The sequence below is a fragment of the Lissotriton vulgaris genome, chromosome 8 (genome assembly GCF_964263255.1).
Source record: "Lissotriton vulgaris chromosome 8, aLisVul1.2, whole genome shotgun sequence".
NCBI classification, from domain to species: domain Eukaryota; kingdom Metazoa; phylum Chordata; class Amphibia; order Caudata; family Salamandridae; genus Lissotriton; species Lissotriton vulgaris.
In genome coordinates this window covers 128,976,980-129,001,537 of record NC_141696.1, presented here as the reverse complement: position 1 = coordinate 129,001,537, position 24,558 = coordinate 128,976,980, and the positions used below count along the sequence as shown (strand labels likewise).

Sequence of the window (24,558 nt, the reverse complement as noted above, 5' to 3'; positions counted from 1 at the left end):
GGAGAGAGAGTGGAGAGAGAGTGGAGAGAGAGAATGGAGAGAGAGCGTGGAGAGAGAGAATGGAGGGAGACAGTAGAGACTTCGGAAAGAGAGAGTGGAGAGCGAGAGAGTGGAGAGCGAGACAATGGAGAGAGAGAGTGGAGAGAGAGAGAGTAGAGAGAGAGAGAGAGAGAGAGCGGAGACAGAGAGTGGAGAGAGAGTGGAGAGGTTGGAGAGAGAGAGTGGAAAGAGGGAGAGACAGTAGAGAGAGAGTGGAGAGGTTGGGGAGAGATTGGAAAGAGAGAGAAAGACAGTGGAGACAGAGTGGAGAGGTTGGGGAGAGAGAGTGGAGAGAGAGAGTGAGTGGAGAGAGAGAGAGTGGAAAGAGAGAGTGGTTAGAGAGTGGCAAGAGAGTGGAGAGAGAGTGGGGAGAGAGTGGAGAGAGAGTGGAGACAGAGAGTGGAGAGAAAGTAGAGGGAGACAGTGGAGAGAGAGAGAGTTAAAAGAGTAGAGAGATTGGAGATAGAGAGTGAGCGGAGAGAGCAAGTGGAGAGGGAGAGTGGAGAGAGGGAGAGTGGAGAGAGGGAGAGTGGAGAGAGGGAAAGTGGAGATAGATAGTGGAGAGGGAGAGTGGCGAGAGAGTGGAGAGAGAGTGGAGAGCGAGAGAGTGGAGAGCGAGAGAGTGGAGACAGAGAGTGGAGAGCAAGAGAGTGGGGAGAGAAAGTGGAGAGAGTGGAGACAGAGTGGCGAGAGAGTGGAGACAGAGTGGAGAGAGAGAGGGGAGAGAGAGTGGAGGGAGAGAGTGGAGAGATTGGAGAGAGAGAGTGAAGGGAGAGAGAGTGGAGACAGAGAGAGTGGCGACAGAGTGGAGAGAGAGAGTGGAGAGAGAAAGTGGAGAGTGAGAGAGGAGAGAGAGAATGGAGAGAGAGTGGAGAGACAGAATGGAGGGAGACAGTAGAGAGATTGGAAAGAGAGTGGAGAGCTTGAGAGTGGAGAGCGAGAGAGTGGAGAGCGAGAGAGTGGAGAGAGAGAGAGTGGAGAGAGAGAGAGTCAAGAGAGAGAGTCGAGACAGAGAGTGGAGAGAGAGAGTGGAGGGAGTGAGTGGAGAGGTTGGAGAGAGAGAGTGGAAATAGAGAGAGACAGTGGAGAGAGAGTGGAGAGAGAGTGGAGAGAGAGACAGTGGAGAGAGTAAGACAGTGGAGATAGAGAGGACAGAGTAGAGAGATAGAGAGTGGAGAGAGAGTGGAGAGAGAGTAGAGAGACTGACTGACTGACTCAGAGACTGAATACTGACTGACTGAGAGACTGACTGGCTGGCTGAGAGACTGACAGAGAGAGAGAGAGAGAGAGAGAGAGACTGGCTGACTGAGAGAGAGAGACTGACTTACTGACAGAGACTGACTGACTGACGTAGAGAGATACTGACTGAGAGAGAGACTGACTGACAGAGAGAGAGAGGCTGACAGAGAGAGGCAGAGGCTGACTGACTGAGATACAGAGAGACTGGGTGACTGACAGAGAAAGAGAGCCTGATCGACAGAGAGACTGACTGAGAGAGAGAGTCTGACTGAGAGAGACTGACGGAGAGAGACTGACTGACAGAGAGAGAGAGACTGACAGAGAGAGTCACTGACTGAGAGAGAGAGAGAGAGACTCACTGAGAGAGACTGGCTGACTGAGAGAGAGAGAGAATGACTGACTGAGAAAGACTGACAGAGGGAGAGAGAGAGGGAGACTGTCTTCAAGACTGACTGAGGGAGAGGGAATGACTGACTAAGAAAGACTGACTGACTCAGAGAGAGAGACTAGGAGAGAGAGAGACTAGGAGACTGACTGACTGAGAGAGAGACTGACAGAGAGAGAGAGACTGACTGAGAGAGAGACTGACTGACAGAGAGACTGGGAGACTGACAGAGAAAGAGAGACTGACCGACAGAGAGAGACTGACCAACAGAGAGAGAGAGACTGACTGAGAGAAAGAGAGACTGACTGGGAGAGAGAGAGAGAGACTCACTGAGAGAGACTGGATGACTGTGAGAGAGAGAGAATGACTGACTGAGAGAGACTGACCGAGGAGAGAGAGAGAGAGACTGTCTGGAAGACTGACAGAGAGAGTGACTGAGAGAGAGAGACTGACAGAGAGAGAGAGAGACTGACAGAGAGAGAGAGACTGACTGACTGAGAGAGAGATTGAAAGAGAGAGACTGAGAGAGAGACTGACAGAGAGATGGACTGACAGAGAGAGACTTACTGACTGAGAGAGAGACTGACAGAGAGAGGGAGACTGACTGACAGAGAGAGAGACAGACTGTGAGAGAGAGACTGGCTGACAGAGAGAGAGACTGACTGACTCGAGAGACTGGCAGAGAGAAACTGTCTGAGAGACTGACTCACAGAAAGACAGAGACTGACAGAGATAGACTGACTGACTGAGAGAGACTGACTGACCGAGAGAGAGAGAGAGAGAGAGAGACTAAAAACAGAGAGAGACTGACAGAGAGAGACTGACTGACTGACAGAGAGAGACTGACTGACTGACAGAGAGAGACTGACTGACAGAAAGAGAGAGAGATAGAGAGACAGACACAGAGAGAGAGAGACTGAATGACAGAGAGAGATAGACTGACTGACTGACTGACTGACTGACTGACTGACTGACAGAGAGAGAGATAGACTGAGAGACTGTGATGGAATTTGGGTCAAAGAGTGTATGAAGCTATGCAATGGCTCTTAAGATTGCTATTGTCTACTAATAAAAATGTATTATCAAAATGTGCTCTTTGTAGTTACATCTGGTTTCGAAATACTGCATTGTCGCTTTGTCTAATGTTTTAAAACAGAAACAAGAAGGAGCAGTGGATGCACTTTTGTCAAAACTGAACGATGAGTGGTCCCGATGTTGTATATCATGACAGGAGTCTGCATCAGGAAACCCACCTAACATTGAGCAAACTTCCCTGGCGTACTGATGGCAGGGACCCCGTAATGAACGGACCGCCACCTATGATAGCCTGCCGGCAGACTACGCCCAACCTTTAACTCCACCATCCAGTGTTACTTATAACGGCTGGATTGGTGACAGTGGCATAACAATAGCCCCGCATCCCCTGCAGTATGGCGGGTCGCTGGCCTGAGAGCTCTAGACTGGCACGGAGGATGGGAGGGGGGCCCCCTCCATGTAGTTTGCAGGGGGGCCCCCTCAAGTTTCGTTACGCCACTGCACCCCTGGTCTTGAAACGCGTCAGCAGTTTTGTTTGGGTGGAATAAATTGCCATCTTTAAACATACTAGGACCGGCTGGTCCAGTATTCAAACGTTTACAAGTCAGTAAGTTGTTTATATTCTCCCTCAAAATTTGTTTTTCTCATGTTTTGAATGTAATATCTGTTGTCTGTGTATTAATGTTTGATGCAAACATGTTTTAGATTGTGTAAATTATGTCTGTTTTTGAAGTATGTACAAAGTGCATTTAGTCTTGTAAATATTGTGAACTTATTGTCCTTTGTTCTGTTACGATTTTTGGAAAAATACAGAAAGTATAAAATAATAGACACAAAATAATGTTGTCTAAGGGAAGTTACAATAAATTGGTTTCTTACCCTTTTAAAGCATTGATTGAGTAATTGTGGTGTGGGCACTGTGTGTTTTAGTGGTGATCACAGACAGGCCTTCTCCGGAGGGGGGGTGGGGGCTCTGAGGTAGAGGGATTGATACGAGCAACAAGTGTGCAAGTGGGTTAACACAACGTTTAAAGTATAGGTAAAGGGGCATTGGCTGGCATCTCAAAGATGAATGAATGAATTGGCATTTATAGTGCGCAGCTATGCCCAGTGGGCGTCAAGGCGCCTAAATCAAATAACAGGCTGTTAGCAGACAGAAACAGAGCTTACTGGTATGCTTTAATAAAAAGCCAAGTTTTCAGTGACTTCCTAAAGAGGTCGAGGGAAGGCAGTGACTTGATTTCCAGGGGGAGTGAGTTCCACATCTGAGGTGCCAGTATAGAGAAAGCTTTGCTCCCCCATCTAGCCTTCTTGGCTCTAGGGGTTACCAGTTGATTAAGCTCACTGGAACGTAGGCATCTGCTCGGAACGTATCTAGTAAGTAACGATCCAAGGGCATCAGCCGGGCCTGCAGTTAGAGCCTTATATGTTAGGCAGAGGAGTTTAAACGTGATCCTTGAGGGAATAGGGAGCCAATGGAGATTCTTCCTAGCCAAGGTCATGGATGCCAACCAAGGCAGGGCGAGAGCAAACCGCGCTGCCGCATTTTGTATAACCTGCAGACGCTGCAGAAGGCCCTTGTTGGCCCCGGCGTACAGTGAGTTACAGTAATCGAGCCTTGAGCCAACAAGGGCGATCACCACCTGTTTCCGTGCCTGTGGGGAAAGATAGTGGACGATCCTTTTCAGGGTCCTGATGACGCCCCAACAGGTAGCCACCGTTCTGTTGACCTGAAGCTCCATGGAGAGCTGGGTGTCAAAGATGACACCAAGGTTCCTGGCAGATTGTGTGGGTGTGGGGCAGCTACCTAAAGAAGGAGGCCACCATTCACCTGACCACATGCCCTGGTCTTTGCCAAAGACCAGGACCTCTGTCTTATCCCCATTCAACTTTAGGGAGTTGGAAATCATCCACTCTGCAACAAGTTGCATGCAGGACCTAAAGTTTGATGCGGCTTCGTTCACAGAGTGGGTCAGGGATACCATAATCTGCGTGTCGTCGGCATACGACACTACCTCCATCCCCTGAGATCTTACTAGTCTTGCAAGGGGGGCCACGTAGATGTTGAATAGGGTCGGACTCAATGCCGACCCCTGTGGCACCCCACATTGCAAAGACTTAGCAGGGGAGAGGTATTCACCTAGCATGACACGCTGCTCTCGTTGGTGTAAAAAGGAGCTCAGGAGACTGAGGGCCAGTCCTTCTACCCCTGCCTCCCTTAACCTAGATGTTAAAGTAAGGGGAGACAGGGTGTCGAATGCTGCTGTAAGATCCAGCAGCACCAGTACGGTGGTTTGCCCCAGATCCACTTTTCTGCGGATGTTATCCATGACTTTCGTCAAGGCAGACTCCGTGCTATGCAGCTTTCTAAAGCCATGTTGGGACCCGTCCAAGAAACCTGAGGTATCAAGAAAATTAGAAAGATGAAGGTTCAGATGGGTCTCCAACATCTTAGCAGGGGCCGGCAGCAGAGAGATGGGTCTGAAATTCTTCAGTACTCCCGGGTCTAAGGTGGTCTTTTTCAGCAGCGGCTTTACAATGGCTTTCTTCCAAAGTGACGGAAAGATGCCCTGTTCCAAGGCTCCATTCATTACTTCCAGCATCGGAGGAAGAATGATATCTCTACAGTTCTTTAGTTGTTTCAGAGGAACTGGATCAAGTGGGGAAGACGATTTTGTTTTGTCCAAAAGGCTATTGAGATCCTCCAAAGAAAGAGAAGGGAAATGTTCAAGGGACTGGGGGGAGTCTCTACTCCAATATTCCAGCAATTTAATTCGAGAAAGGTCCTCAGAACTCAAAGAGTTCCTCTGTGACTGTAGAGCTATGTAGATATCATCTATCTTTTTGTAGAAAAAATCTGATATATCGTTACATAGCTCCTGGGAAGCAACCACAGGGTCTGGTACCTGGAGAGAGCACAGTGAATCCACTATTTTAAAGAGCTCTTTAGAGGATGTTAAAGAACATGTTAAGTTGGAAAAATAGTCCTGTTTTTCCTTAATGACTCTATTTTTATACTCCCGTAATAGGCTCTTATAGCCTTCTCGATCTTTAGGATACCAGGATTTACGCCACCCACGTTCCTTCTGTCCTAAAGTATAGGTAAAGGGGCATTGGCTGGCATCTCAAAGATCTGATCACAATACACACATTTGTTAAATTGTTGACTCTTTCGGTTATAGCAAGAGTTTGAATGAAAATCGTATCTGAAGCGTTAGTAGGATTCCTCCTCTATGTGTCTCTTAAGTTCATCAGCTCTGCAGTGGATGAAAGGCTGAGTTCGGCTAGGAGATTAGGATGCTATACCGTGCCGCTACAACACTCTGCAGACAGCTGGTTAAACCAGCGAGCAGCCTCCCTTTCATCTTCACTCAAAAGACATGCGACGTCCAATGGCTTAAATCTGTATAACACAATTGTTATTCAAAGAAATACATGCATTTATGTGACTTCATCTTTTCGATGCATTCTCTGTCAAAAATCACTATGGGTGGGTCTCTGGGTGCTTAGTGAATCGGCGGAGTTATGAAATATGTCTATTTTATCAACCTACAATGGATACAAAGCTTGGTTGATGCATGGCAAAGTAAAACTTATTTGATGAATCAGAGTTGAAAGGGGAGGCTGCTAGCTGCTTTCTCTCCCATGCCCATTCTATTGTTACTTGCACTGGGTTCAAGTGAACTTTGGTGCAGTGTTAGCTGCACAACACCGTCTCAATCTCTCTCTCCCTGTGGCCTGGATGTTCAGATGGCCTGTGATCGCCCACCTTCGTGATTTACTTTTATGCCCCCCAGTTTCTTAATTAAATACTAATAGTTTTGTTTTTTCCTCCATTACAGCAAATTATAATAAACATCTGGCTACAATGTGAATGCAGCCCTTTGTAAAGAGAAAGACCCGGGTCATTAATTTTGTGATACAGAGTTTATCATTGTTGTACCATAAACGCCTCTGGGTGTGGTGAGACAGGTTGACTCACTCCATTGCTGTCTCTGTAGACGAGCGTCCAGACGCCCTGTGCATAGGATGAGCTGCCTCATTTTCCTGTCACTACACCCCACTTTACATGTGCACAAATTCCGTCTTTCCTCTTTCTTTTAAAGCACTACTCATGCCACTCCTGCTTTCCACTTTTTCCTCTGCATCCCCTTTCCTTCCGATCTCTTTACATAGGTCAAATGATCACATCACTGCAAACAAAAAAACACATAACAAAAAGAACAGTGTCATTTGCAACACCAATAGCTCTAACTTTCACTAATGCGAGACTGATTGCATTGCAAATGCTTGTTTTCTTTGAATTTTGGTACTTGTGGTTTGTCCCCAATAAATAAATGCTGGACAACAAATACCATAATGCAAAGGAAAAACAGCACTTATAGGCTACTCAACCCAGACCGATAACAACTCAGGTTCAAACATTCTCTAGATAAAGGTGAAACACTGCTCATTTGAAATAAGCAGCAAAAAGCAGTGTATATATTGGCATCTAATTGGGGATCTTACACGGCTACTAGGCTGTCAAATGAACTGTATCATAGAAAGGGACACAGCAGAAGAGGTGGCCCCTCCCTTTGCAGTGGGCAGCGTCATCAGTAGTGGTGCTGGCCGCCACCACCCAAGAAAATGTCTGGTCTCAGGCATTGGGTATTCAACTTTTCTCAGGCATATCCGAATGTAAATAACAAAATTGTAGGACATTCTAACACCTGGCAGTATATTTTCTATTTATTTTAACCTGTTTTTGTTTAGAGCTATGCTCTTAAATAAGCATATTTTCAAAACCAGATGTTTAAACAAAAAACTTAGTGTTGTCATTAAGAAAAACCTAGTTCTTCCTTACATTCTATGTTAATACAAATAATGGATTTAAACTTCCAGAAATCCATAATATTGAGAGTTTTGGTCCATTCTTCACCTGACAAGTTGCCTATATCTCAAGTAGAGGGCTATACTGGAAGTTACTTTTCAATCTTAACAGCATTGTTTCATGAGAAGCAGACGGCAAAGGGGCTCCTAAAAAAATTCCAATGACGGTTAAGTGCAGTATCACTAATTAAAAATGGATTTTCCTGCATTAACACCCAATTACAATCTCACTTCTTTCCTTAAAGTTGCCTCCATGTTCTTGTATGTATGGGACACACATAACTTAAAGTTTATTGGCTATACATCGCTAATCCCTTATTTGTTCAATTTCTAGCTGAAGTCGCACTATGTTGATCACCCATCAGATCTGTGCTCTGTGGATATACGTGACAAACATTTAACCTCTGTAAGTATAAAGACTTTGTATTCATGTATTAAACCATTTTTTTTAAGCGGACAGCACAAGGTGGCTGTTGTGGCCTGATGATCCTTCTGGGGTTTGATGCTGTATCTTATACTACACGATACAATATAGTCTCCAGCCATCTAGGTAACAAGAATTGTCAAGGCATTGATCAATAGGGTGGAAGAAAGAGTCCTCTTTCACTCTTTGTGGTGCCCTGTTATATTCGAGTCACGTAAAGGTTGAGAAATAAATGTTTGACTAACTTATGGATAACAGCACTGTTGTGGAGATCACTGAAAAATACAATGTACTGCTGAACTAGTCTAAATATAACGATTTGGGTACTGCTCAACGCAAAGTGGGCTTGACCAATCCTAGGAAATCTAGGTTTAATATTTTGATATCAGAAAAGGTTTAGAGTCCCTGTCTTGAAAGTAGCAGATTAGAGTTGCTAAATTGTTATTCATAGACGGGGTCTAGCTTCAGTAGGATAATTCTCTATATCACAATATCATGAAATTTATTCTTTACCTCCCAACTGGGTTACAATCTAAAACATAATCAAAACAAGTTTTAAAAAACCACCAACAGTGGTGAATACAATGGATATCTCAAAATCTTTAGACCTGTTTTGATATCAGGTGAGTCTTTTAATGTATGGAATTCCCATGAAGACGAAAGCACGGAGGAGCAGGGAGGCCGTATTTTTAATACAAGATTTCTTCTTACACCCATAAAGAGAAGAATTGGATAAATATCAAGAATTGTATAATTACCATGAATTCCATACATTAAAAGACTCACCTGATATCAAAACAGGTCTAAAGACCCAAAGAAGCTACTCCTCCTTACCAACGGTGGCCCCTCCGTGTGCACAGAAGAACTTAGTTCTGTCATTTGAGATATGAAGTCAAATGTTTTAAATGTCCTGAAGAAGGTGTCAAGATTGAAAAAGCACAGAAACGCTGCGTCGACTGTTTTAACTTTGACTGTTTGAGATATCCATTGTATTCATCACTGTTGGTGGTTTTTTAAAACTTGTTTTTGATTATGTTTTAGATTGTAACCCAGTTGGGAGGTAAAGAATACATTTCATGATCATTTTTAATATGACAAAAATTGTTTGCCTGGTATATTTACTGGTGGTTCCAATTTAATTTATTTTTTGGTTCAGTTGTTCACTCTGCCTTACGTGTGTTTCTAATTTGTATTGTGATATAGAGAATTATCCTACTGAAGCTAGACCCCGTCTATGAATAACAATTTAGCAATTCTAATCTGCTACTTTCAAGACAGGGACTCTAAACCTTTTCTGATGTTACGATCCCCCTCCCTGCTATAAACTACAGGGGAACCTCCTATTTGTTATTACTAGGAACCGTACAGCTTAATATTTTGATGACAGCACTCCAAGCAGTAGTCCTCATATAGCCTTAGGCACGCTTCCGAGGATGATCATATTTGTTAAAGGTCTTGAGGTACAGGCCTGAGCAACAATCAACAGCTACCACCACAGTAGATGAGTGATGTCCAGGGTGCAGAGAGAAGCATGTGTGTGGCAGTAGATGTCAGGGTGAACCAGCAGTACCCCGTAAAAATTCACCAGCTGATGCAAGCCTACCATCTTAATTCTTCTTCACATCTCAAACTGTAGAGGATATTGGAAAACCATGCAATGCGACTGATAAACATGTGAAACTGATGGTTCTCCAAAAGAAGCGTCAGAGATTGAAGAATGAAGCCCAGGTGGCTGTGCATTTTGGGATCTCCCATCCGAATATTATTTTATTGTCTGACCTCTGTGTACGTCAAATGGCATTAAATTTGAAGAACATCACCAGCAAAATTCAGGAGGGTCTGATCTACTCATGCCTGTGTGCCTGAGGTCGATTATCAGAACAGGATGTGGAGAAGCGTGGCTCAGTGGTTAGAGGCGGCAGACCCAGAAGCTGAGATCGGCCGTGGACCAGGGTTCGATTCCCCGCCTCAGCGGGTCTCGGGCTCAAAAATTCCACGGAGTCGACAATTCTCGCTCTGGTGCCTACTCGACTCACGGGGTCACACTCTGCGACTCTGGACAATAGCTTGCTTAATCTCCACTACGGCCCCTCGCGGCGGGATGCCTGGCTTTCACCTTGTGGATACCCGGCAGGGGTATCTCACAGGGGAATACCAGGACGGGTTCCCTAAGCAAGCGCCTTGAGGCCCCTGGGTTAAAGTGCGCTATATAAATCGAAACACATTTACACATTTACATATTGTGGACGCCTGCAACCAGACTTATGAAACCAGCAAGTTATCACCAAATTACCTGCAGATTCTGGAAGGTTTAATGTAACCATTAAATGCAGGTTAAAGGGCTAGGAATCACCAGTCAAAAAGGTGTCTCACCTATTAAAGCACATTATTGTTGCTGAGGGGGAACATTTGTGTTCTCAAGGCAACAAGGAGAATTAAATACCATTAAAGGAAGGCCAGGTTAAAGACCCTACAATATGTGGGCCAATTAGAAGTGGCCCATTAATTTTGGTGGGCCCGGTAACAGCTGTTACTGGACCCATCGGCATTGGAGTGGTGGTGGTGCTTGCGCTGAGATTTTGGTGCGTAAGCAGCTGACATCTCAGTGTGAAACAGCAGGGGAAAATGTGGGAATTGGCGTGAAGTACAGATTCCTGGATTTTATTCCCCCAAATCTCCTAAAATTCCCAATATTTCCCCACCCTAGGAACTACCAGGACCAGTGGTAATTATACTTCCAGGGATTTAACCAGGCCCTGTAATCGAGGCAGAGGTCTAAGAGAAAGCCACCCGGAACTTATTGCGCCTTCTGACTGCCTTGTTTTGTTTTTGTATTTTAATAAAGTATTGTACAAAGTGTCTTCCTCACACAAAGGTAGGATCTGAAAGTGTGTCTACATACATTTCTGAAAGAAATATGAAGAATATACTATAGGGCAGCAGAGCTGGGAGTTCTTGTAGATTTTTCTGATAGAAAATAAGAGACCGCATCATGCCAGAACTAGGTGAGAGACCTATTTTGGTCTCTAGAATCTTCAGCGACTGAACGAGCCTACCCTGCGGCACGACTAATGTAACCACAAAGGCACCAAGTATTGTACCTGTACCGCCTTGCATTACCACTGTACTGTATTTCTTTTAAACATTTTCAATAAAATCTTTGAAATTAAAAAAAAAGAAACCCTGTGTTCAGTATTGCTAAGAAGCAACGAGTTAATTTCTAATTCCAGTTTCCAGACATAATGGAATGAAACAGTTGAAATTTGGCAGCAGTACAGTATTGACAGAGAGCGAGAGAGGGCAAAGTTAATGTTGGGACAGAGTGCAATAGCACATAAAAAGGTGAGTGGATGTAGGGGAAAATAACTGCCAACCCCAGTGAGCTAAAATGTTGGGGAAATGCTCCCAGAGAGACAAGCGTATCATATTGTAGAGATTTAAAAAATAAAGATACTGTCTGAATGTGTTAAGCTTATTTTTATATTACTAAAAAGAAAGTGATCACGGTATCCGTCCTTGAAAATGCTTTGAGCTCCGCATTTTCGCCATGTTTCCGTAATTTTTAACAGACCTTCATTTGAATTCTTTGTTTTAGTCTCTGCACCTGAGACCTTTGTGGAAATGTCTGCCGTTGAGTGGAAGAATGCAATTATTCTATATCTTTGTGGGGCAGAACCTAAAAAAATACCACTTTTTGAAAACTGCCCAACACAATGTATGTTTTTTTCCCCCATTTTTCTCCTGCAGGTTAAGGAAGATGACTTTGAGCAGTTTGACTGTGTGGCCTACATCAGTGCAACAGAAAACTTGTTATCATTAGGTGAGTGACTCACGAAGTCTACAAAGTACACAGCTTACTGAGGTACTGGCACAGAAGGTGCCCAGCCTGTTTATCTGCCAGTACCCTTACACTGTGGCAGGTCAGTAAGGCTGTGCTCCCTTCATGACTGCACCGCTAGACTGAATAGACTATGTTGGCCTTCCAGGGGTGTCTGTCCATGCTAGGGCAAAGATCTATGCTGGAATAGGACTGGTGATATCCTGCTGCCACTCTTACCCTTAGAAGGAGGCAGTATTTACAGCTGTTGCTGGTTTTACAGAGTACCTGGCGCTACCATGGTGGTGATGTCATAGGCAGCTGGCTGGTATTACACTGACTTAGCCCTGCTCAATAATTTGGGTTGATTTTCAGTATCACTGGAGTATTTATTTTTGATTATTCGTATATCAGTGTGGTAAGTTCATTGTTTCAAAAGCCATGCCAGCGCCTTCCCTGCACTGAATTCCCCCCAGTTTGTTTAATATTTAGGTCTAACATAAAGACAATAATACATGCCTGCTAAAGCTCATGTTACCCATCAATCATAATGCAGTAAGCATATTGAAGGTGTTTTAGATCAGCCCCTTCAGCCATTGATTGTTCAAACTGTCACTCACATTTGGTACATCCAACAGGCCCTCTTACATAGAAAGGTGCTGTGAGTCAGCTCCTTGAGCCTTTGCTTTGTTGGAAGTGTTGTTCATCTTTTGGATCAGCCCAACAACGACCATTCGGGATTGAAACTGTCAGTCATAAGGACTGATGGCATTTTGACTCTGTCCTGTCAGAGTCCACTAGAGGGGTGAGCACTGAGAAGCAAAGTTTTCCTTCAACATCCACCCCCACTGTGCATGCACACCTACATCTTGGGAGCTGTGGCGTGAGCCTACAGGCAGCAGCGTATCCATCACATAGCAGAAGAGCAGGGTGCCCTCATCTCTTCAACCCTAGAGCGAGTGAGGCACATGGTGTCCTCTGCACAATGTCAAGACCCTTACTGTGTATCTGTAAGGTAAGGATCTAGGGAGTGGACTTGGCTGTCGCTGTATTCTACTAGCCATTGTCAGGGCATTTTTGCTAACACGTTTCGGCTCATCCTGTCTGTAGGTTCTGCAAGGTTTTCGCCAGAATGAAGAAAGAGAATGTTCTGGAGGCCATGCTGCCTGAGCGACCATTACCATGGACTTCACATTCGGTTAAGGCCCTTAGCATGTTATGTATGTCATGTTATTTGATTTATTATGCGCTTGAATCACCCCCAAAGGGGTATCTCGGCGCCAGACCAGGATGACAGATAGAAGGAGCTATCCTTAAAATAGATGGGTCTTGAGTGTTTCCCTAAAATGGAAGGGTTTTTCACTAGTACATAATTGTAGTGGGAGTTTATTCCAATGATGGGGGGCAAGAAAGGAGAACGATCTGCAACCTGATCTTGCCTTTCTGAATGGGGGGCCCTGAGCAGCGTCTTGTCGCGTGATCTTAGAAGTCTGGAAGTGGTATAGGGGATGAGCTTTAAGGATAGATACTTAGGCCCTTTACCATGTAAAGCCTTGTGGGTTAAATAGCAGATCTTAAAAATAATTCTGTTTCTTACCAGTAACCAATGCAGGGACTGTAAAAAAGGGGCAGTTGACGTACCTGGGGGAGGTTACAAATAAGACGTGCAGCGGTATTCTGTACCACCTGACGCTTAGAGTGAATTGCCATAGTCAAGATGGATGATAACCAGTGCCTGGACTAGAGTTTTCCTTGTGGAGAGTGGTAATCGAGGAAAGACTCTTCTCAGCATGCACAACATGTAAAAACATGAACTAGTAATGGCAGAGATTTGTTCTTTCATAGTGAGGGATCGATCCAGCCACTGATTTGGGTACAGGGGCCCTAGCCAGTTCTAAAGGCCATCAGTCAGGTGACCAAAGAAGTTGGGCCTTCCCAGACAGCATAATCTCAGTTTTTGCAGTGTTAAGCTGGAGTCTGTTTTCAGACATCCAGGTTGCAATGGCTTTCATTCCAGCAGAAAAGGATTCTTTAGATTTATTCAGCATGAAATTTATTTAGCGTGGAATCACATTCTTTAATTGCCACCCGCCTCTCCATATCCCTTTAAGTGCCCCAGCCTTCACCTCTCTGTCTAGCCCTATGTCTGTCTTTCTGTCCCTATGTCTGTCTTTCTGTCCTTCCATTCTTGTCGTTATCTCTCTCCCAGTAGCATAGCAAGTGTGTCATGGGCATTAGCGGTACAAAAGGGGGTGGTGATGGGCGGAGCATCTGAATCAATCAAACACTCACACCCAGACAAAAGATCTGGGTTTAATCCATCACCGTTCTTTAGCCCACTCTGCCACCCCAGTTCAGCCATGGCTATATGCAAATCAGTCTGACCCTGTGCCTCATGGGAACAGTCCAGCCCGAACTGCCAAGCCATATCTTCCCTGGACCGGAAACAAGCTTCCGAGGACCGGTTTCTGGCATTCCAGCCGTCTTCAGCCCGGCTTGCTTGAATCCAGTGGCAAAGTGAGCAAGGGACTCACGTCTGAGCATACCCTGCCACACTTATGGCGGCCAAAAGCGGTACAAAAGGGGGTGGTGATGGACGGAGCATCTGAATCAATCAGACACTCACACCCAGTCAAGAGATCTGGGTTTAATCCATCACCGTTCTTTAGCCCACTCTGCCACCCCCACTAGAGCACGAGAATGGCTGCTGTTTGAACTGTGAAATACAAGAATAATCAGGGCTAGGGCCCCAACACCACTGCACCAGCTGCAACAATGGAAGCTACACCTCTGTTCTCTCCCGGACCTTTCTGCAGTGTTAACTGACGTTGCTTTTCTCTCTCTCTCTCTCTCTCTCTCTCTCTCTCTCTCTCTCTCTCTCTCTCTCTCTCTCTCTCTCTCTCTCTCTCTCTCTCTCTCTCTCTCGTACCTGCCTTTCCCCATCATTCCTTAATGTTTGTATTGCAACGAAATTCTCTGAATGGCCGGGGCCTAGACCTGCATAGCGCTGGCTTCTGTGCGCTTTATTTCTGTTCTACATACACGCTTAAAAGCGGTAATGTGGCTTTATTATTGTGTCACACCCTAGTCTCATATCTGCAGGGTCAGGAGTGAGTATTCTCGTCCTTATGCCCCGCCTCTGCGGGGACAGTAGACACTTCGAATTTGCATTGGTTACTTTTTCCTACAAAGCAAAATGTTTCACGAAAACCTCTCTTTAAATCTCAGCCTGAACAGAGACCAAATGCATTACCTATAGGCACTTACCTGCGGTGTGCAGCTGTGTCCGGGGGTCTTGTCAAGTTCACCACAGCATCGCTGAAGCTCCCGATACGGCGAGGAAAGGTGTGGCAGAGTTAGGGAGCCAGGAACCCTGACCATAAAACATGCAAAGTCTCACGAGAGGACCCAAACCACGCAAGATTTTATCCAGATGGTTTGCAAGCTTGGACCGGGAACAAGCTACAAGACACAACTTTTCTATTTGTAGAAAAATGATATTACCATCTCAGAAAATGTTATAATTCAACTTCACTGCAGAGGAAAGACATTGATCTTGGCACCAGTGAAAACTAGTGCTAACACCACACGATTAAATGCCAAAAAAGCAGGACTACCTGAACGTTATTTTCCATTTCAAATCATATTTGTGATATCATGATTGCACTTGCGGTAGTACAATTGCCTCCATGATGGTATTATTACCATATATTGCCCAGCCTTCCTGTAAACGAGCGGCGAAGCATTTTTACCAGGCGCTGTTCTAATAGCGCACTTGAAAATGAGCAGGGTAAAGAGAGAACACCTCCCCCCACTCCCCCTAAGATGCAGAGGTGCCTCATAGCTTTACGTTGAGGACGTTTCCTGCATCTGCCTATAGAATGACACTATTGCTTTAGTGCATTTTTTTTATATTCAACATAGTTTGTTTTTGAAATGCAATTACCGGTGGCTGTAATTTTACCTCAGCAGTAAATGACCAGTATTTATCACCTGCAGTAATAGTAAATTACAGCCTGCGATATTTCTCTCCGAGGATCCACTGGTCTCAGTACCACATATCCGAAATACATAGAATTCTTTTATCCCAACCTATGTTGTTAGTAATTGTGCAAGCAGGGCTTCATTCGCAAACCGCACTTTATAGTACTACAAATTGCAATTCACAAACTACGTGTGAAGTTTTACACCTCCACATTTCCTATACTCATGTGTGTAGTTCTCCACCAGAAGTGCAGAGTCTCTGCACACATAACTATAGGTTTTAGTAGTAAGGGAGGGAAGGAGGGACACAAGGGACTGGCTTAAAGAACGGGCGGACATACTATAAAAGGGGATAGGATTGGGGAGTAGTAAGAGGGATTTAGGTAGGGTCAGCGACGACATCACCCACCCACACAAGAGTAAGCCAATTGCATTTCTCAGGGGGTGAAGACCTGAAACTTACACTTTTGTAGTCAGTTCACACTTGCAATTGTGAATACCGAAAGTAGTAAACTTACTTCAAAGAGAGAACTTACTCTAAAGTGTTAGTTACCTTTATGAATCAATCACTAAGTGCCTAATTTGGGACGATAGTTGCACCGGCACTCATTTTGATGCACCAGCATTTCTTTTGTGGCACCAGACTTAGACTCATAGGAAGGACAAGACAAAGGCAACAAAAATAAGAAAGAAGGTGGAAAAGAAAGATAGGAAAACAATGGCAATGGGAGAAAACAAGGAAGAAAAGGAACCTGCATGAGTGAGATAAAAAGACTAACCCCCAGATGCATCAAGCATCCATTTTGCGATTCCTTATTAGCGAAAAATAAGGAATTGCTAATAAGGAAAAGCAAAATGCTATGCAAGAAGAACTCGTTCAAAAAATAGCGAATTCTTAAAATTCCTTAATTGCGACTCGCAAATTGCGAGTCGCAATTAAGGAATACCTCCACATTCATTCCTATGGGCCTACAGGCCCATAGGAATGAATGGGAAGACATTCTCAATTTGAGATTCCTTAACCCCTTCGCTGCTAGGCCTTTTCCCCTCCTGTGCTAAGCCCTTTTTTGGCGATTTGGGGTCGTACGCGCTTAGGCCCTTGTAACTTTTTGACCACATAAGGTATCCACGCCAAATTTACATCCTTTTCTTCCAACATCATGTGGATTCTAAAGGAGCCCAGGGTTTGTGGATTCCCTTGGAGGGGTCCCAGAAATTAATCAAAATATAGTGAAAGTTTTGTTTTTTTCAGAAAAAAGGGAAAAACGGGCTGCAAATGAAAGCCTCTGGGTTTTTCCCTGAAATTGTTTTCAAAAAAGGGTTTGTGGGGCTTATATCTCCATTTTCTCAGCTTTTAGGGAATGACAGTCTTTTGTCAGAGAACCGACATTTTTCACACAGTTTTGGCATTTTTCTGGGACATAGTCTATTTTTGCTATTTTTAGAGCTTTCCACCTCCTTCCAGTTAATGGTAGAAATGAGTTTGAAAGCAATAATGGATCCTGGAAAGCTGTACATTTTCGAAAATTAGACAAAATTCTGAATTCAGAAAGGGGTTATTTGTCTAAATCCATGAACGTTTCTTTATAGAAACTAACAGTTAAATATTGGAATAATTGAAAATTTGTTGAAAAAAACAGCCTTTTGTCTCAACGTTTTCACCTATAACTTTTTCTAATTTTGACAGCTCTTGGAAAGCAATATACCGTTACATCCGTTAGACCTTCCTGGTTGTAGGGATATATAGGACTTGTAGTTTCACCAAGAACCCGACGAACCCAGATCCAAAAACTGAGCAGCAACTTGCAATGGTATTCTTTCATTTACTGGGTATAGAGCGCTTTGTCTTGGAAAATGTATACATGGAAAAATCTGTATGAAAGACACCTATGTATTTTTGAATTGGGTACAAATTATAGAGTTCAGAAACAGTATATAATTGCTAATTTTCAAAATTGGGAATACTCATACTAGCATGAGAATTATTGGTCATTTTTCAAAAATATTTTTTTTTTACACAATGTCTTTCATAGAAAGGGAGAAATGCATGAAAGCTCAACTGGCAATAACAGTTGATTTACAAATCTGAATTACCCCAAGTCTCCCGATAAAAACGGTACCTCACTTGTGTGGGTCGGCCTTATGCCTGCGACAGGAAACGGCGCAAAATGCAACGTGGTCACACCTAAATTTTGCAGTTACAAATTGACCTTTTTTTGGCAAAGTGCCTACCTGTAGTTTTTGCACCCTAGCTCTGCCGGCACCTAGGGAAACCTAGCAAACCTATACATTTTTGAAACGTAGTCACCCAGGGGAATTCAGGATGGGGTGACTCGACTGCCTACCACCAGGTTTTGTTACCCAGAATCCCTTGCAAAGCTAAGAATTTGACAAAAAAAACACATTTTCCTCACATTTCCGTGGAGGAAAGTTCTGGAATCTGCGTGGATCAACAAATTTCCACCCACCCAGTGTTCCAACAGGTCTCCCGAAAAAAATGGTACCTCACTTGCGTGGGTATGCATAGTGGCTGCGACACGAAACAGCGCAAAAAGCAACGTGGTCGCACCTCAATTTCCCAGAGAAATCTTGCGCTCTTTGGACAAAGAGACTACCTTTTGTTTTTGAGCCCTAGCTCTGCCAGCACCTAGGGAAACCTAGCAAACCTATATATTCTTGAAAAGTAGACACCCAGGGGAATTCAGGATGGGGTGACTCGACTGCCTACCACCAGGTTTTGTTACCCAGAATCCCTTGCAAAGCTAAGAATTTGACAAAAAACCACATTTTCCTCACATTTCTGTGGAGGAAAGTTCTGGAATCTGCGTGGATCAACGAATTTCCACCCACCCAGTGTTCCCCCAGGTCTCCCCAAAAAAATGGTACCTCACTTGCGTGGGTAGGCATAGTGGCTGCGACATGAAAAAGCGCAAAACGCAACGTGGTCGCACCTCAATTTCCCAGTGAAATTTTGCGCTTTTTGGACAAAGGGACTACCTTTTGTTTTTGCGCCCTAGCTCTGCCAGCACCTAGGGAAACCTAGCAAACCTATACATTTTTGAGAACTAGACACCCAGGGGAATTTAGAATGGGGTGACTCGTCTGCCTACCCCCAGGTTCTGTTACCTAGAATACCTTGCAAAGCTAAGATTTTGACAAAAAAAACACATTTTCCTCACATTTCTGTGGTGGAAAGTTCCGGAATTTGTGTGGATCAACAAATTTTCACCCACCCAGCGTTCCCCCAGGTCTCCCGAAAAAAATGGTACCTCACTTGCGTGGGTAGGCATAGTGGCTGCGACATGAAACAGCGCAAAACGCAACATGGTCGCACCTCAATTTCCCAGTGAAATCTTGCACTTTTTGGACAAAAAGACTACCTTTTGTTTTTGCGACCTAGCTCTGCCAGCACCTAGGGAAACCTAGCAAACCTATACATTTTTGAAAACTAGACACCCAGGGGAATTCAGGATGGGGTGACTCGTCTGCCTACCCCCAGGTTTTGTTACCCAGAATACCTTGCAAAGCTAAGATTTTGACAAAAAAAACACATTTTCCTCACATTTCTGTAGAGGAAAGTTCTGGAATCTGCGTGGATCAACAAATTTCCACCCACCCAGTGCTCCCCCAGGTCTCCCAAAAAAATGGTACCTCACTTGCGTGGGTAGGCATAGTGGCTGCGACACGAAACAGCTCAAAACGCAACGTGGTCGCACCTCAATTTCGCAGTGAAATCTTGCACTTTTTGGACAAAAAGACTACCTTTTGTTTTTGCGCCCTAGCTCTGCCAGCACCTAGGGAAACCTAGCAAACCTATACATTTTTGAAAACTAGACACCCAGGGGAATTCAGGATGGGGTGACTCCGCTGCCAACCCTCAGGTTTTGTTACCCAGAATCCCTTGCAAAGCTAAGATTTTGACAAAAAAAAAAACACATTTTCCTCACATTTCTGTGGTGGAAAGTTCTGGAATCTGCGTGGATCAACAAATTTTCACCCACCCAGCGTTTCCCCAGGTCTCCCAAAAAAAATGGTACCTCACTTGCGTGGGTAGGCATAGTGGCTGCGACATGAAACAGCGCAAAACGCAACATGGTCGCACCTCAATTTCCCAGTGAAATCTTGCACTTTTTGGACAAAAAGACTACCTTTTGTTTTTGCACCCTAGCTCTGCCAGCACCTACGGAAGCTAGCAAACCTATTCATTTTTGAAAACTAGACACCCAGGGGAATTCAGGATGGGGTGACTCGTCTGCCTACCCCCAGGTTTTGTAACCCAGAATCCCTTGCAAAGCTAAAATTTGACAAAAAGTGGGCGTGGCTACGCAAGCAGAGATGGCGGTCGCAGCTTGCTAGAGCTCCCGCCGGCCCGCCGATTATCCGACGAATTATCCTGTCCCCAAACCCACAAACCCACTACCGGACCGCGACGGAGGTTCCTACAGGCGCCGGGTGTCATCCGGTGGGCTCGGGGGTGATCTCGTGCCCCCGGACAGACCCGAGCAGAGAGGGGCAAGGTGCGGCCTGGTGGTCGCGGAGCAGCCGGGGCCTCGATTTTGGCGAAGCGGCAGGGTGCGCTGCCTGGCCCGGGAGCGGCCGCGGTGTTGGCTGTCCCTGAGGCCGCGACACTACTGGCGATCCTTCACCTGGGGCCTGGCTGGGCCGGAGAGAGACACAGGCGCCACGAGTGGACTGTGGCAGCGGAGGCGGCCTGGTGACCTGGCGCAGCCGGGACCTCGATTTTCGCGGCCTCGTGTCGGGCCGGGGCCGGCGGCCTGGAGGAGTGACTGGCATCCCCTGGAGATCCTGGTAGGAGGCAGACAGACGTAGGGCGCCCGGCCCGGCGAGCAGCAACTGTAAGTAGTGGCCCTCCCCGGGCCCCCCCCCCCCACCCCCCGGGCCCACTACTCGGTGACATTATTGGCATAGCAGTACAGGAAGCTGGGAGTCCTTGCACCTCCTGAAAGGCAACGTGGGCCACGGGGGGGGCCCTGGTCAGCGGCGGCTGGGGGGGCTGTTCCTGGGGGAAGTGGCTGAAGCCTGCCCCCCCCCCCCTAATTCTCAACTGCCACTAGACCTTACCGAAGAGGCTTCTTTCGGGTCTCCCTGACTGTGGACCGGCGACCCTAGTGGCCCTCATCCACCCGGACGAACATGACCAGGGGAGGTGGTGGATCCACCAAGCAGGTGACCATTGACAAATTCACTGGCCCCGGTGGGGGCCCTGGATCATCGGGGGGTGGTCCATCAGGAGGAGGGCCGGACAATGCAGCCCTTATGGCGGCTATAACCCAGTCGCGAGACATGCTGGACGCAAAGATAGGGGCAGTCGGCGCAGACGTAACCCTGTTGCGCCAGGATCTTAGGAACGCAGTGGCACGGATCACGGAAGCCGAGTCCAGGGTGTCAGTGGTGGAAGAGGATGTAGGTGCCCTGAAGAAAAGAATGGCGGCGATGGAGGACGCGCAGCGGACCACAGCGCTCCGGGTGGAGGATGCTGAAGGGCGGGCACGACGTAACAACCTCCGTTTTCTTGGATTTCCAGAGAGCTGTGCCAAAGGCAATATGGAGCAGTTTCTCACACAGTGGCTGGAGTCATGGATGCCCCCGGGGTCGCTATCTGCCTGTTTTGTTATCGAAAGAGCACACCGCGCCCTGACACAAAGGCCACCTGAGGGCGAGCGGCCTAGGGCAGTGATCGCTAGGCTGTTAAATTACCACGACAGGGACGCCATACTGAGGGAAGCCAGATCCAAGGAAACCCTCCTGTTTGAAAATCAAAAGATCATGATTTTCCCTGATTACACTAGACTTGTGCAGCAACAGCGCCATTCTTTTGTGGCGGCTAAGGCTAAGCTGAGAGGTCTTAAGCTACAATACTCCCTGCTGTACCCGGCGCGCCTGAGGGTGATATTCCAGTCACGGACATTGTTTTTTGATACCCCAGAGGACCTTTTCAAGTGGACGGATGAAACAGTACGGGTCAGACCGAATCCTCAGCCAGGACTTCATCCAGGCACCCCTGAGGGTTCACCGCGGGCGCAGAGGGACCAAACGACAAAGAACGGGCGGTCCAAACGCTCTAAATCACGCAGGCGTGCGGCCTCGGTGGATGGCTCACTGGACGCTGGCAGACCAGAAGACTCGGAGCAGTCGGGAACAGATCACTGAAGTCTCCGGAGCCTCGGCTCCAATTTATTGCTAGTAATGCTGTGACTCCGGGCTGGGTGCGCTGAATCGCTTGTGACCTGTGAACTACTGATCACTGTGCAGCTCTGAGATAGTACTGTTTTGCTCTCCTGATTGGGGGGAGAGTTCTTGGTGGGGTTTGGGACTTGGGGACTACGATATAAGGGCTACCACTCCCCTAGTTGTGAGTGGGATGTCAAGGGGAGGGGGGTGTGTTTATGGTTTTTCTGCTTGGGATGTTGGGATCCATTGGTATGGGTGGGCCCGGGCCCTCGGTTTTGGGCTCGAGACTACCCATGCCGCGACAGGTACTTCATGGTTCATTGAGGTATAGGGTGGGGGGAGGCGGGATACGGGCGGTCGGGGATGCGACTGCTGAGTTGGGGGAGGGAACTGTTGCAGATCATGGGACGAAGGGGTTGATAGTTTTTCTTGGGGTAGTTAGCGTAATGCATGTGTGTACCGAAATGATGCTTTGTGTGGTGTGTGGCGGGTGGTGCGGGCCTGGGGGGCTTTTATGGTGGGCTCCGATTGACTATGGCTGAATCGATCGACCGACTCCCTGTAGACTTTATGCGGGTGGTTACGTGGAATGTCAGGGGATTGTTAGACAAGATTAAACGGGGGGCGGTGTTGCGATGGGGGAAAAGGGAAGCGGCAGATGTATTACTACTTCAAGAAACTCACATGATGGGCACTAAGGCACTGGGCCTACAGAGATTTGGATATCAGCAGGTCTTCCACGCGGGGTTCTCCAGAGGATCCAGGGGGGTGGCTATACTGATACACCGCAGGGTGGCATATGTGCACGAGAAGCAGTGGGTGGATCCTCAGGGTCGCTACCTGTTTGTTAAGGGCATGGTGGGCACGGAGCCGGTGGTGTTTGGAAGTGTATACGCCCCCCCTCCCCTGCAGTGGGCCCTGGCAGAGCGGCTGTTTGCGGTGTGGGAGGATGTCTCTGGATCACTGGCAGTGATTGGGGGTGATTGGAATGACGTGATGGACGTGAGTGTGGATCGCCGGAGACGTCAGGAGGTGACTGGCACCACCCCCCCCTCCCTTCCGCCCACCAGATTGCATGCCATGAGTGAGGGGCTAGGCTGGGTGGATGCTTGGCGACATATGCACCCTGTAACCCGAGACTATACGTATGTCTCGGCAGTACATGGCTCGTTCTCGCGGTTGGACTATATGTTTCTACCTGGAGAATATTTGTGTAGGGTGAAGGGCGCTGACATCTTGCCAAGGGGCCTGTCCGACCACTCCCCGGTTTCGGTTAAAATAGATCTCCTTCAGAAACGGCAGCCGTTTAGATGGAGGATGTCCTCGTGGCATCTCCTGAAACCGGCGTACGCTAAGCACTTACGAGAGACTATTGACCATTATTGGCGGGAGAACCTAGTGGAGGGGGCCGATGTAGGTGTGGTGTGGGAGGCTATGAAACCTACTATACGGGGAGTCGATATTGCATGGTGCTCGGCGGCCCGTCGACAGCGACAAGAACAAACTGCGGAGGCAGCTGCCCGAGTAGCGACCCTCGAACAAGAACACAGTACCGGTGGTGATGGGGTGGATCTGCGGCTGCTCCTGCAGGCACAGCAATCATATGCGTCCCTATTGCTAGACGAAGCCAAACAGGCGTGGCTCGCCACCAGAAGTAGGGTGTATCAATGGGGGGACAAGTCGTGTTCCATGCTCCATAGATTGTGCCAACACAATTTCCAGCCCCTCGTACTACCGGGTCTCACGAACGACAACGGAGACGTTCTAACCGACCCGAACGAATTGGCGGCAAGCTTCGCCACGTACTTTACAGACCAGTATGCCCCACGTGACCAATTGCCTGAGGGCGACTTAGCCCGCTTCTTCGAGGAGTTCCCACCGGTGCCGGTGTCTGACGAGACCAGGGAGGCCCTGGATGCACCCCTCACGGCGGAGGAACTGGGAGACGCGTTGGGGCAACTCAACGCCGGTAAGGCCCCTGGACCAAACGGCTACCCATGTGAGTTTTTTAAAAAATTCCATGTGCAGCTGGGATCGCACTACCGCCGAGCGCTGGAAGCGGCCCGTACCCGGGGTCTGCTGCCACCAGACTGGCGCCATGCAGAAATAGTGGTCTTTCAGAAGCCGGGCAGGCCCCCAGATAGCCATGATTCCTACAGGCCCATCTCCTTAATTAATACTGAGGCTAAGATACTGGCCAAGGCCCTAGCGAACCGTTTGGCTCCACACATTACTGCCTTAGTCCATTCGGACCAGGCAGGCTTTATGCCCCGAAGGGCGACGCGACACAATATCAGGCGTGCGCAGGCGGCGATCGACGCTGTTGGAGCCCTGGGGGACCAGGCGGCGTTGTTGCTGGCCGATATCAACAAGGCCTTCGACTCGGTTGGCTGGTCATACCTATTTACCTTGTTATCTTGGCTCAACTTAGGCCCGGTCTTCCTATCCTATATAAAGCTCCTCTACACTGATGTTACAGCCTCGGTGCGGGTCGCCGGGGCGGTGTCAGAGTCATTCCGCATAGGCAGAGGGACCAGACAGGGCTGCCCGCTCTCCCCCTATCTTTTTGCA

General features: G+C 47.1%; 1 protein-coding gene across 1 annotated transcript in view; it reads left to right on the top strand.

The window, feature by feature from the left end:
- XRRA1 (X-ray radiation resistance associated 1) overlaps window positions 1-24,558 on the top strand; it is a 364,268-nt gene that overhangs the window by 53,746 nt on the left and 285,964 nt on the right. The window contains exons 4-5 of the mRNA XM_086933240.1: window positions 7,905-7,976; window positions 11,742-11,814. Coding sequence (XP_086789366.1) covers window positions 7,905-7,976; window positions 11,742-11,814 — 145 coding nt within the window. The remainder of the gene's footprint in view (window positions 1-7,904; window positions 7,977-11,741; window positions 11,815-24,558) is intronic.